Below are 12,459 nucleotides of genomic sequence, written 5' to 3' on the forward strand. Positions count from 1 at the left end.
GGCATCAATGACCCAAACCAAAGCTGCGAAACCCTCTGACCAGCCAAGAAACCATATTCATGTTTTAGTTGCAATACTTGCCCCCAAATCCCCATCCTTGAAGTTTACAACTTGTTGCCAAAAGCTAGGAACTGTTTTCACTAGATCTTCACATCCACAGGACCCGTCTCCTAATTGTCTCCCCAACTCCTAAACTAGCGGGACACATTTGCCACAGGATCCCATACAACAAGTTAGGGTTTTGCACCAACTACAATAACTAAATATTATAGTACTTGCCATTAGTAATTTTTCTTGGGCCTAAACTAAATATTTTTGTCATTGTTGGTTCTGTGTGGACTTGTTGTGGATCCCATTCACCTCTGAGATTTAGCCTTGGCCTCTCTCCATGCCATCTTGATTGGTTTACCTCCCAGAAGTGGCTCCCTGTTCACTAGAACACTGGTGGCCTCTTAAACTGTCCCCAGGCCAGAGTTCGGCAATCCAGTCGACCAGTATTGTGGCAATCCAGTCGACCAGTAATTTTGACATGAACGATCGGCAGTGCATTTTGCATGTACTTCAATAAAAATATGTACTTCCTGGCACACCCTATTAAATTGCCTGTGTTTAGCACCCAAATAAGCTAAAATATAGAACTATGCACCACTGTGTAAACCGAAGCTACCTTGCTGAGTTCATGTTGTGCCTCATGCCGTGCCAGTTACATGATGTATTTCCCTATGTTTACTCACAGATCATGCCAGCATGAAAAATATATTACAAATGTTTAAATTGTCTTAAATCCTGCATTTCAAAAAGATCCCTTGCTTTTCCTGTGAACAGAAGCTTAAATGAGACATTAAGTTTTGTACTTGGGCTGCTTGTACCTGGACTAACTTGCGATTAGTTGTGCGAAAGGGTATTAAAGTTGTAACCACTGCTACATGACTACACAGGTGGCTATCATACAGAATATTTGGTAGACGGGTTGTGTTAATCTATAATTTTTTGTTTCAGTGCAAGAACATGATCTCGGAGTACTCTGATGTTGTTGTTCAAATGCTGATTCAAATGGTAAGTGTATGCAGAGCAGGCTTTCTGTTAAACTCTTTATTGGTAAATCTCCATGCAAAGAGCAGAAAATCGTACTTTGACACATTGTACATATGCATCGTGACAGTCATATAGAATTTGCAAACAATTTCTGGAGTTTACACATTTCAAAACTGTTTATTTCTATCCGATTAAATGAACTTGACTAAACCTTGGCATGAATAACACCAATAATTGACCTTTGTGGCATTCGCACTGCCAAAATCTGAGTGTGCAATGGTCTGTCATACCCAAATATGAGGGACCCCTTTCAATATGGATAAACGCCATAACGGCCTGTGATAATGGTGCTGTCCTTTACCCATTTGTGAAACGGGAGCCAAACGTGCAGGAATTTCTGATGGTCCCCTGAGGCCAGTGAACCCACCTTTTCCAAGGATATACCTGTTGGGGAAAGACTCCTCTTTACTGCACCTTTCCTTCCATTTCTATGGTCTGCCAAACCGTTTATTTTTGTATCTTCACTGTTTTTCAGTGAAGCCTTAAACTGCACTACACCGGCTTTTGCTAATCTGGTATTGGGAAACTGACATTTCCTTCAGGCTGTAGGTACTGGGAAACACTATATCCCTTAGTTTTGTTACTTTGTTACTACTTTTAGTAACTTATCACTTGTGGTTTTTCTATCATTGTACAATGCATTTTCTCCAGCATTGGATCTTTCATGGATTCACATGCTGTGAATATTTCCCGTCAGGCTGGGAAATCCTCAGTAACTTGAATATAGCGTTTTCCTATGGAAAACTTCGACACCTAGCGATGTCTTTTTGGGTGCTTTAGGCTGCACCAATAGGACGTCTTGTGTTTTGAGTATTCTCAAAAAGGTGCTAATTCACTCTACTGTAGAGACCCCCAGCAACTTTGCTGGATTTTTAACCTGGAGAGACCCTTTTTTCCACTCTCAAATTTGAGGTTTGTTTCTTTTTGGTTATGGAGTCTATCCAACTCCATATGCATCTTTTGCAATTGTCACACTGCACCTTCAGTGTAGTGACTCGTGGAAGTCTTTCAGATTTCCCAAGGTTTAAATACCTCCTCTTCTCTGGGATCAACTACTGTTTCCCAGACTAGTGGAGTGAAATTGACTTCACTTAGCCCTGTACATGTCTAGACCCAGCACACGCCATCTTAAATAGTTACTTGGTATCCCCCTATGTCTAGTTACTCATGTAACAGTCAAATGTTACCCCATCCCCTCAGAATGGCTGGTGGCAGTGGTTTTACGATTTACCCCGACTGCAAAATTGCAGGAGCAGTTTCTCAAGATGGCGCCTGAGACCCCTTTTTGTAAAAGGGGTCCCGTCTTCTTCTTTTTTGCCCTTGGTGGGCTTCTGGAGTGAAACCAGAGTGTCTGGGGTAGGCAGGAAGTAAGGGAGGTGCCCGGAACTCCCTGTGCTTGGTCTCCTAGGAGACCTAAATGCACTCTGTGGTGATTGGCTGGGTGACTGTCCGGCACGGACAGCCACCCTACTGGGTGTGTGGCAGCTAGGCTGGAATGAATGGGAGAGAACTGAATAAAAGGTGAGTCACTTGGTTTGGAAGGCAGTCAACCACTGGACAAAGGAACCGAAGAAGAGCTTGAAGAGGACAGCTGCTGCAACTCCTGGACTTAGTTTGCCCGGTGAAGCCCTGCTGCAGGTCCGAATCACCAAGTTCAGCATCGACATAGAAGCCCTGCACAACTTCTCTCTTTTTTGGACCAATCAACTCCCAAGTAAGCCACCTGGACACCCATCTCCGGGCTGGTTGAATTTCCTCAGTTGCTGCAGGAAACTGTAGATCCAGGGAGACACACCAGATTGTGTGCATTGCTTGTAAGCTGGCCTAAAGCTTTTGGAAACTGTAGTACAAGCTTATAACAAAGGTTGGGTTGCCTATACCTGTAGTCATAGTTGGTAGTGTTCCCAGAGGATACTGCATACAAACTTTGACTAGCATCTAGTATAAATGGCTCCGTCCCGCGGCTTCCCTTCAGAAGTCAACTGTTGCGATCACCTCATGTTTTCTCTCGAGGAAAGATAGCTCTTGCTGTTTTATGTGCCTTTGCTGTTCTGTGTATTTTAGGCCCATGTCCTCAGTTGGCCCGAAGAAATCATTATTTCGGCTGTGTAAACTGCGGCCTCAACATCTACAAAGGGATGGGGATGCAGTCTGTATTGCCTGTATCCCAATCATTCTGTGGACAACTGTGGTTTGTCAAGGATTCTCCCAGAAAACGCTAAGGGACTGCAACCGGCAGTTGATATGCTGGTTGAATGAGGGTACTTATCTGGGTTCGGAAGTTGGTTTGGCCCGTGGGGGCAAGTCTTCTACTGCGGCAGAGAAGGTGTCTTTGCACCCGAGGGTGATCTTCGCGGAGCCCCGTCTAAGAAGCAGCACACGGCATGCATTGGATGTGGGTAAAGGCGGTGAGTCACCTGGAACCAGGTTGGTTCTTCAGAGTAGAGGGTCGGAGGCCGCTCTCAGGACAAGGCACGAAGGGCCGAGGTCGAGGGAAGAGAGTGCCAGGTTGTACAAGTCAGCGGGTCGCACAAATCCTTGGCAACTAAGTCAGTCATGAGCATCCTACTTGTTGACAATGTGCTTGTCTTCGAAGGACTGGCACCATTCTTCAGGCCAGGAGTCTTCCAAGCATCAATCCAGCTCCACGTCCAAGCAGTCCACTTCACCAGAGAAGTCAGGCCAGGGGCGGCCTTGGTTCATTCGCCGACCGGTTCATCTACAAGAGAACCTCCGTCGACGGTGGTTATGCTGCCTTACTTCAACCATTGTGATGGCGGCACCGCCGTCGACAGGACTGGATACTTTGACGACCACTGTGGCAAGTGGAAAGCTATTGAAGGCCTTTGCTCTGCTGGGGCCTGAAGGTGGTCTGTTGACATCGGAGGTGCCATTGTCTGGCCGGCTTTGGGCCACTGTTCCTGTTGGCGATTCTTTAGCAAGACCCCATGCTGTAACTTGTGTACGGCTCTGCTGGCTGCAGATCCGTCAGGCTGCCTAGGTGCTGCCCTGCCACAGTATCGTTGGTGAATCTGCGCTCTTTGCTGTCGATGCAGGTGCTGAAAACGCTGAAGTCACTATTGTTGGTTGCATGACTCCTGGTACCCCAAGCCCTGTGGAGCAGGATGTGCGGATTGTGCCGTGACAGAAGATGGTGTGGGTGCCCCTTGCCAGGGCCTCCCGCAGAAGTCTCCTATGGTTCGGCCACCGGTGCAGTCTCTGGCAGGTTTCACCCCTCCCTGGGGCCACCCAGAAGTGGAGCTGTTGGATCCTGATAGTGTTCCATGTGACTGTCGTCCAGGTGGGTGGATACCTTGGATGCAGACCCGCCGGATGATGTGGGCGCCTTTCACACCATGATGGCAGGCAAAGGCTTGTCAAGAGTTTGGGTTTAACTCTGGCAGAGGAGCAAAAGGACTTTGATCAAATGGGGAAGAGACGGTCCAATATGGGGGCCACAGAAGACAGCCTTCGATGTGTGGCAAGGTCTGAACACGATGCGCCATCTGTTTGCTGAACCTGTGGTCAAAGGCCACTTGGAGAACGTTTAAAGTGCCGAGATTTCACCCAAGTGCCGAATGTCGCAACCCACGTCTTGTTGGGAGTGGCTTGTCGAAAGGCGTGTAGTCGGCTCGGCACAAGTGTACGACTCCCCCTGACAATGAGGGCCATAAGCGGGATTCTTTTGGCAAGAAGGTTGTTGGGCAAGATTGTATGCAGTACCCTTTGGGTGCTTATAACAACCCTGACCTCCTGGCAATAGGATTCCAACCTTTGGAAGTCTGTACTGCACTGGTTGGTAGCGTGTTGAGCAGCCAGGCTTCTCTCGTGGGGTCAATGTGAGCTGTAGGGGAGTTGCAGATTCAGTGACTAGTATTCAAATACATTTGTACACCAGGTTTCTTGATTAAACCATTATTAAACAGTGAGTAAGCTTTCTTCAGAAGGGGCAATATAATAACACACAAATACCCTCTTAATTTGTCTAAATCACCAAGTACCCATTTGGAATGGCTCCCACTTCAAACCCTCCAGTGACTTAATGTCCAGTGTCCTAGCTATTTATCACAGTTTGCATTTAGAGAAATACTTGTAGTCAAAGAAAAAGGTTATTCGAACAAAACAAGAGATCACAAATATTCTGAACCAGGTAAGCACATTTGGTAACCCCAATGCAAAGCAAGGTAACCCCTTCCTGGAAGGAAGACCAACAATTCAGGGAGCCAGGCCAAAGTCAATTGGACAAGTCTCAGTGAGCTGAAGTAATTCTTGCAGGTAGGTGAGTCTTGCAAAATGTGTTCTAAGTCTTTGTAAAAAGAAATCAAAGCAGGTCCACAAGCTGAGGTGTCAGGTGAAGAAGCTGTTGGCAACTGTACAGAAGCAACCATGACAGGTCTCACCTGAGAACAAGTGAGGTTGCACGAGAGGTAAGTTCTCTTAGACTGTACAGTACCTTTGGTTGGAACTAAAAGGCTTTGGCTGGCTTCTGTTCTTGTGCAGATCCTGTGTTCCTGGGCCTCAGGCATGGGGACAAGAGGGAGGATGTCTGGATGACTACTGCAACGGGACAGCCAGCGACCAAAAAGGACCAACTTCTATTCAGTGGCACTTTGCGTTTTCAGTTCCTCGCGTCGTTGCAAATGGCAACACCGCAGACTTGTCTGATGGGCTTTCCTTGCATCTGGAATCCAGCGCTCTGTTGTGGCTCAGGCTCTGTCAGTCCTTCCTGGAGCTCTTGGCCAACTTAAAAGCAACACGCACAAACATCCTCTCCCTGGCTCTTCAGTTCCAGCAGCAACTGCAGTGGAAGTACAGCTAGCTCCACGAGGATGTCAAGCAAGTTCACGTTGGAGTTGATTGGTCCCACCAGCTCAAGGGAGAAGTCTTCCTTGCAGGGCTTCTCTAGTAGACGTGAGTTTGGAGCTTCAGCGCAGCAGCAGGGCTTCAATGGGCAAACCAACTTTGTCCAGTGGTCGACTGCTTTCCAAGCCAAAAAGCCTTTCCTTTTTATGCAGGTTTCTACCATTCATTCCAGCCTGGTGTCCTTGCCCGACAGTTAGTAAATCACCTAGGAGTGCATGCATGTCTCCTAGAAGACTAAGCAGAGTTTCAGGCACCTCACTTGCCTTCTGCCCCACCAGACACCCTGGAGCCAAAGGTGGGCATCACTTGTGAATCCTGCCAAAGACAAAACCAACAAAGGGACCAAACAGGGTTTGGCACACCGAGTAAATCTCAAGGACCTTTCCACAAAGAATGGCAAAGACCGGGGCCATTTTGACAAATGGCTCTCTGGTGCTTTACTGCATCTGTAAATGCAGCCCGCAGTAAAAGCACACCAAAGTAGTTAAAAGTAAACCACTGCCATCAGTCCATCATGGAAAGGGTAACATAATTGTAACATGAGAAACTAGACAAAGGAATACTAAGTAACCCCTCCAGCACCGTATTGTAAGATGGTGTGTACTGGGTCTAGAAAGTTTCACATATAAGTAAAGTCAATATCACTGCTCTTGGAAACAGTAATTTATCCCAGAGAAGGTAGTTGAATCTTTGGGAAATCTGAGACTTCCTTGTGGCACTGCACTGAAGTTGCTATGTGACACAATGTAAAAGATGCTTATGGAGTCAGACTCCACAACCAAAAGTAACAGAAAATACATAGGTAAAAGTCTAAGGTGGGAGGAATTTAACACTAAACTGAAAGTTCTCACTAACCAAGGTGCTTACGGTGGGGGCTACAACTGTCAAGGCTGCCAACTTCTTGGCCATTATGGCTTGCTACGACACATGCTCGTGTCCCTCTCCCTGGCTATATGCTTGCTGCAGATGGGTGTCCAGGTGGCTTACTTTGGAGTTGATTGGTCCCACCAACTCAAAGGGAGGAGTCTTCCTTGTAGGGGCTTCTGTCGATGCAAACTTGGTGGTTCGGACCTACAGCAGGGCTTCACCGGGCAAACCAACAGTCCAGGAGTTGCAGCAGCTGTCCTATTCAAGCTCTTCTTTGGTTCCTTTGTCCAGTGGTCGACTCTGCCTTCCAAACCCAAAGACTTGCCTTTTATTCAGTTCTCTTCATTCATGCCAGTTTAGCTGGGTGGCTGTCCTTGCCGGACAATCACTACAGAGTATGTTTGGGTCTCCTAGGAGACTAAGCACAGGGAGTTTCAGGCACCTCACTTCCTGCCTACCCCAGACACTCTGGAGCCAGAGGTGGGTTTCACTGCTGAAGCCTGCCAAAGGCAAATGAACAAAGACCAAACCTGGTTTGGCGCTCAGCAAAACTCTCTAGACTTTCCCACAAAGACCTGGTGAAAAAAGACCGGGCACCATTTTAGCAAAGATGGCTGTATGCCATTTTGAAAAAGATGGCTCCTGCAATTAATTTACTGGAGCCGCAAACTGTCGCGGTAAATGCAAACTGCAGCTGGACGGGTGACATCGGATAAACAGGAACACAGGCGGCACACGGAGACTGAGTCAACTAACCCAGACAATCCCACCTACACTTTCGTCCGCCCCGTAATCTAATTACCGCCAGGTACCACGTTGGTGTGGAATTATCGAGACATTGACAATCATCCCCACTACCTGAGAGGTTGTCATTAACAGACGCACTGGCCACCAGAGTCTAAATGGAGGACAAGGGAGCCATGATAGAGCATGTTAGAGGTGGGGGCCAGAGGAGTAAGGAACCTGTAGGCCAGTCAGACCCAGATCAGGATAGAGCCGCAACAGGGGAGACTACGCAAGCAGAGTTCTTCAATTCAGGATAGAGATGCAAACTAGCCAACGCTACTAACAATTTCCCTTTCTGCATACACCGCTCAAACTTCAAACCAAACGCAACCAAAACCTATCGCACAAACTTCACTACATTGCAACAACAAAACAAAAACACACACAGCCTTGCACAACAGTACACGAAGACTACCGGCCGCAAACACCCCAGGCCCAGCCAACAGACCCACCGGCTGAGGCCGCCAACAGCACATCACTGCTCTCTTGCACTTTTCCTGCTGCCGCCCACTAACTCAATCCCCCTCCCCCTTTTTCAGAGCCGCCAGAGCGCCAAGGGACCACTATGGTGGTGATGGTGCGCGGTACAAATGTCCTTTAACATTAATAAACCAAGGTAGTGCAAAACCACTGCTGCCAGTCAATTGAGTTAAGGGTGATATAAGCTGCACAAGAAGCTAAACAAACGGAATACTAAGTAACCCCTCCAGCACTCTATTGTAAGAGTGTGTGTGCTTGGTCTTGAAAGTTACAATGCAAGTCAATTTCACTTTACTGACTTGGGGAAACAGTAGTTGATCCCAGAGAAGGTATTTAAACCTTGGGAAATCTGGACAACTTCACTGTGGCACTGCTATGTAATCCATTCACAGCATGTGAATCCATGAAAGATCCAATGCTGGAGAAGGGAGTAGTTTCTTACCTGCAACTCCATTTCTCCAGCGTTGGTATCTTTCATGGATTCACATGCGCCCGCCGGCTGCACCTGCATGCAAACTTGGTTCAGGTTGCCTCTACTTTGGAGGTTAAAATCTGAATGGAATCTGCCGGGGCTTTTTTTATACTAGACCTCCTTTTGGTGCAGCCTAAAGCACCCAAAAAGACATTGCTGGGACACTCTGTTTTCCATAGGAAAACGCTATGTTAAAGTTTCCGAGGTTTTCCCAGCCTGATGATGGGAAATATTCACAGATTTTGTGAATCCATGAAAGAATACCAATGCTGGAGAAATGGAGTTCATGGTAAACTACTCCCTTATAGTGGGGTACACTTTTGACTATCAGTCAGGATTTTTGGTTACTGTAGGTGTGCTAAAATGATAGGTTGGTGGCAGCAGTGACCTTTTACCACTTTATATTGGAGCATTTCATTTAGCCTTACTGCTTTTGGCTACTAACTGTGGCTACTGGTCAAACATGGCCATGCTGTTAGGCAAAGTTTGTATGCAGTACCCTCTGTGACCACTACACACAAAGTACTGCAGGTGTAAGCAAAACCAACCTTTGTTATAAGTCTGTACCACAGTTTTTGTTAGCGAGCTGAGCCGCCAGGCTTATCTGAAGAGGAATGTGAGCTTGTAAGGATGTTAAAGGTCTACAATGACATCTGTTCAGAGACGCTTATACTCAAGGTTTCTTGGTAAAACATTTAATGGGGCAACCAATGTCACACACATTGTACTACAATACTGAATACTAAGCAATTGAGCTCCCTTGAAGTAGGAGCAAAAAAGGCATAAGGTAATAATAATTATTAGTTGGTTTAAAACAGTGCAAATAATTTGAGTTCACCAGAGGAGTTTATTCAATGCAATAAGTAGCCCAAAGTCAATGGGCTAGTGTCTTGTATCAGTAAAATGCTCTGATATTTAAAACGTAAAAGGCTTTGCCACGGTTGATGGAAGTAGTTCTCAGAAGAGTTGATGTCATGTCACAAGCTGACTAGGCCTACAAGTTGCCAAAGTTCCACGAACTTCGGCAGTGAGAGGTAAGTTCTCTTGGTCGGGTTTTCACTGTACATTATATTGAAGAGAAAAGATGCAGCTGAAGACTTCTGTTCCTGGTAGTTCCTGCAGATTTCGCTGTTCCTGAGCCTCAGACGTGGGGACAAGAGGGAGGGAGGGAGGGTGTGTGGGTGGTGGGGTGGGGTTCAGTTCGAGTAGCTGTTCTTCAAGCACACAAGCTGGTCCTTCTCGCTGGTTAATCCTAACCAGCTACGAGAATGGTATCCAGGTGTCTTACAGGTTGCTTGGTCCTACCAACCCAAAGGAAGAAGTCGTCCTTGAAGGGGCTTCTGTCAGTGAACTTAGCGATTTGGACCTGCACTGGGCAAACCAATGGTCCAGTAGTTGCAGCAGCCGTCCTTTCATCTCTTCTTCGGCTCTTTTGTTCCAGTGGTCAACTGTCTTCCAAGCCAAGAGACTGTTTTCTCCCATTTGTTCCAGCCTAGCTGCCACTCACCCGGCAGGGTGGCTGTCCTTGCCGGACAGTCAGCCGATCACGCCTCAGTGCATTTGGATCTCTTAAGAGACTAAGCACTGAGTTTCGGGCACCTCCCTCATTTCATACCCACCCCAGACACTCAGGTGCCAGAGGCGGTCTTCATTCCTGAAGCCTGTCAAAGGCATAGAAACAAAGGGACCAAACCTAGTTTGGCGCACACTCTAGAAGGACCTTGGGACCTGTTTAAACAAAGGGGCTTAAGGTGCCATCTTGAATAACATGGCTCCTGCTATTTTTAGCTACTAGTGTTCGCAGTCGGGGGGGAATCATGGTAGTTGATTGTAAAACTACTGCCACCAGCCATTTTGTAGAAAAGGGTAGCATTTGACTGCTACAGGAGTTTCTAGACACAGGGATACTAGGTAACCCCTCCAGCACTCTATTGTAAGATAGTGTTGGGTCTAGGAATTTAAAGACTAGTAGTCCAGTCCATTTGGAAAGCTTATCCCAGTGGAGAAGGTATTTAAACCTTGGGACCGCCTAGAAAGGCTTCCCTGTGTTACTGCACTGAGGGTGTTGTGTAACACATAAAAAAGATGATACCTATGGAGTTATCTAAAACTCCATAATCCAATAACACGAGTAAAACACACTTCAAAATATGAGTGGGGGGGGGGGGGGGGGGGAAAGGTCTCACACTTTTTCCAGGGGGAGAAAAAAATAAAGTCCTCCAAAATCCTGCTGGGGGTTTCTAAGGTGTAGGGAATTGGCATTTTTATGAGAACTCTTCCTATCACATGCCACAAGGATTTTTGCTTGGCCTTTGTCCATCTTGTATCCGCCTTCCTGGCCTGAGAGGCCAGGAAGGCGGATGGGACTGTCTGGTGCCAATCTACAAACTGGTGCCAGGGTGTCTGATATAATGTTTCGCTGCCAGTGGTTCTGATTGGACCTCTGCTGGTGTTTGTATGGGCCAGATCTGTCATTGTCTAGTCGGGGGGGGGGGGGGGGGGGGGGCTGCTGCTCTGGCGTTTAGGATAACAAGACCCCTGCACCAACTCCAAAGACTCTAGTCAGTGTTGGGGAGAATTTTTAATTTGTGCCAATTCCTTTCAACCTTCGAGACCCCAGCTCTTTTGCTGGACTCGGGCTCTTTAATTGTTTACTCCTGAGTCGGTGGGACCTTTTGCCTCACTCGTGTTTTCCTGACTCTGATTTTCTGTGTTCCTTAATGTTTTATGGGGTCTAGTAAACTCCATATGCATCTGCTTTTTAAGTTGACACACAACACATTTTGTGCAGTGCCACTGAGGTCCCTTGGGCGTCTCTTAATGTGTTAACTTCATTTTCTTGGGTGAACTATTCTTCTCAAGAATAGTAAGATTATCCCCGTCTTACCTTTACTTTGTGGTCCACCATATGTGGAGTGCTGGGGCGTTTCATAGGAATTCCTTGAATTGTTAGATGAGGAATGGGTTTGTTACACTAACACACTTGAATGTCTGGTGTAAATGGTTATTTTACTACCTGACATGTATCTGCAGGCTGATGCCTCGGTTGCAGTGCTGCACCCAAGAGTGACAATTTTTCACAATTACCCAGTCTTCTTTTATCGCCATTTCTTGTTAGTTTCTTCTGGGCTTTTATCAGTTTCAAGTCCTTTGTTTGTGTGTCCTTTGGCAGGCTTCAGCCCTGAAGCCTGCCCAGGTTCCAGTGTCTGGAAAGGGAGGAAGCGAGGGAGGGTCCTGAAACATCCCTGTCCTTTGTCTCTGGGTATGCCTGAGTGAAACCAGTTCCAATTGGCCCGCTGGATGTTCTGAAGGACAGCCACCCTACTGTGATTGAATGGATACGGTTTTTGATGAAGAGCAGACCCTGCCTCTGGAGGTTAACATCCCAAGCAGAAGATGAGAAAATGCCGGCAGCATCCTCCTGGACGAAGTGCCAAAGCCCTGCAGCTGTGCTGACCGACTTTTCGTATCAACTGTACCGGCTTGTACGGGGTGACTTCCTCCCTTAGGCTGGTGTGCTCAAGACACTCCATTTGCATCAAGGACCCGAGATGGGAGGGAAAGTGAAACCACGGCCAGTGGGTACCTTTTTCCGTGGCTGCCTTCTAAAATTGCCTACCTGTCCATTCTTGTCCTGGGGGGGACTGCATAGTGCATGCTTCAACTGGGAGGCATTGCACAAGCATTGGACATGGATTGGAGAGCTGCTTGAACCTGCAACCCCTGGGAATCAAGGGTTGAAGCGGACTGGGGAAAAGCAACCTTGAACTTTCTTCAACCGACCTGGCAAGACTGAGAATCGGTACGGTGGTGAGTTATCGCAACTCCCTTTTAAAAGTTAGATTACTTAAAACTTTTCTAACACTAAGCTTTGACATTCTTGTTCACAAAAGTGC

At 47.1% G+C, this 12,459-nt stretch overlaps 1 protein-coding gene across 2 annotated transcripts in view; it reads left to right on the plus strand.

Moving 5' to 3' along the window:
* Nucleotides 1-12,459, plus strand: part of PSAP (prosaposin) — a 314,987-nt gene that overhangs the window by 147,416 nt on the left and 155,112 nt on the right. For both annotated transcript variants that reach the window (XM_069610721.1, XM_069610722.1), the window contains exon 7: nucleotides 1,000-1,056. In XM_069610721.1, coding sequence (XP_069466822.1) covers nucleotides 1,000-1,056 — 57 coding nt within the window. The remainder of the gene's footprint in view (nucleotides 1-999; nucleotides 1,057-12,459) is intronic.

This window comes from Ambystoma mexicanum, chromosome 8, assembly GCF_040938575.1.
Source record: "Ambystoma mexicanum isolate Mex_15411 chromosome 8, UKY_AmexF1_1, whole genome shotgun sequence".
NCBI classification, from domain to species: Eukaryota; Metazoa; Chordata; class Amphibia; order Caudata; family Ambystomatidae; genus Ambystoma; species Ambystoma mexicanum.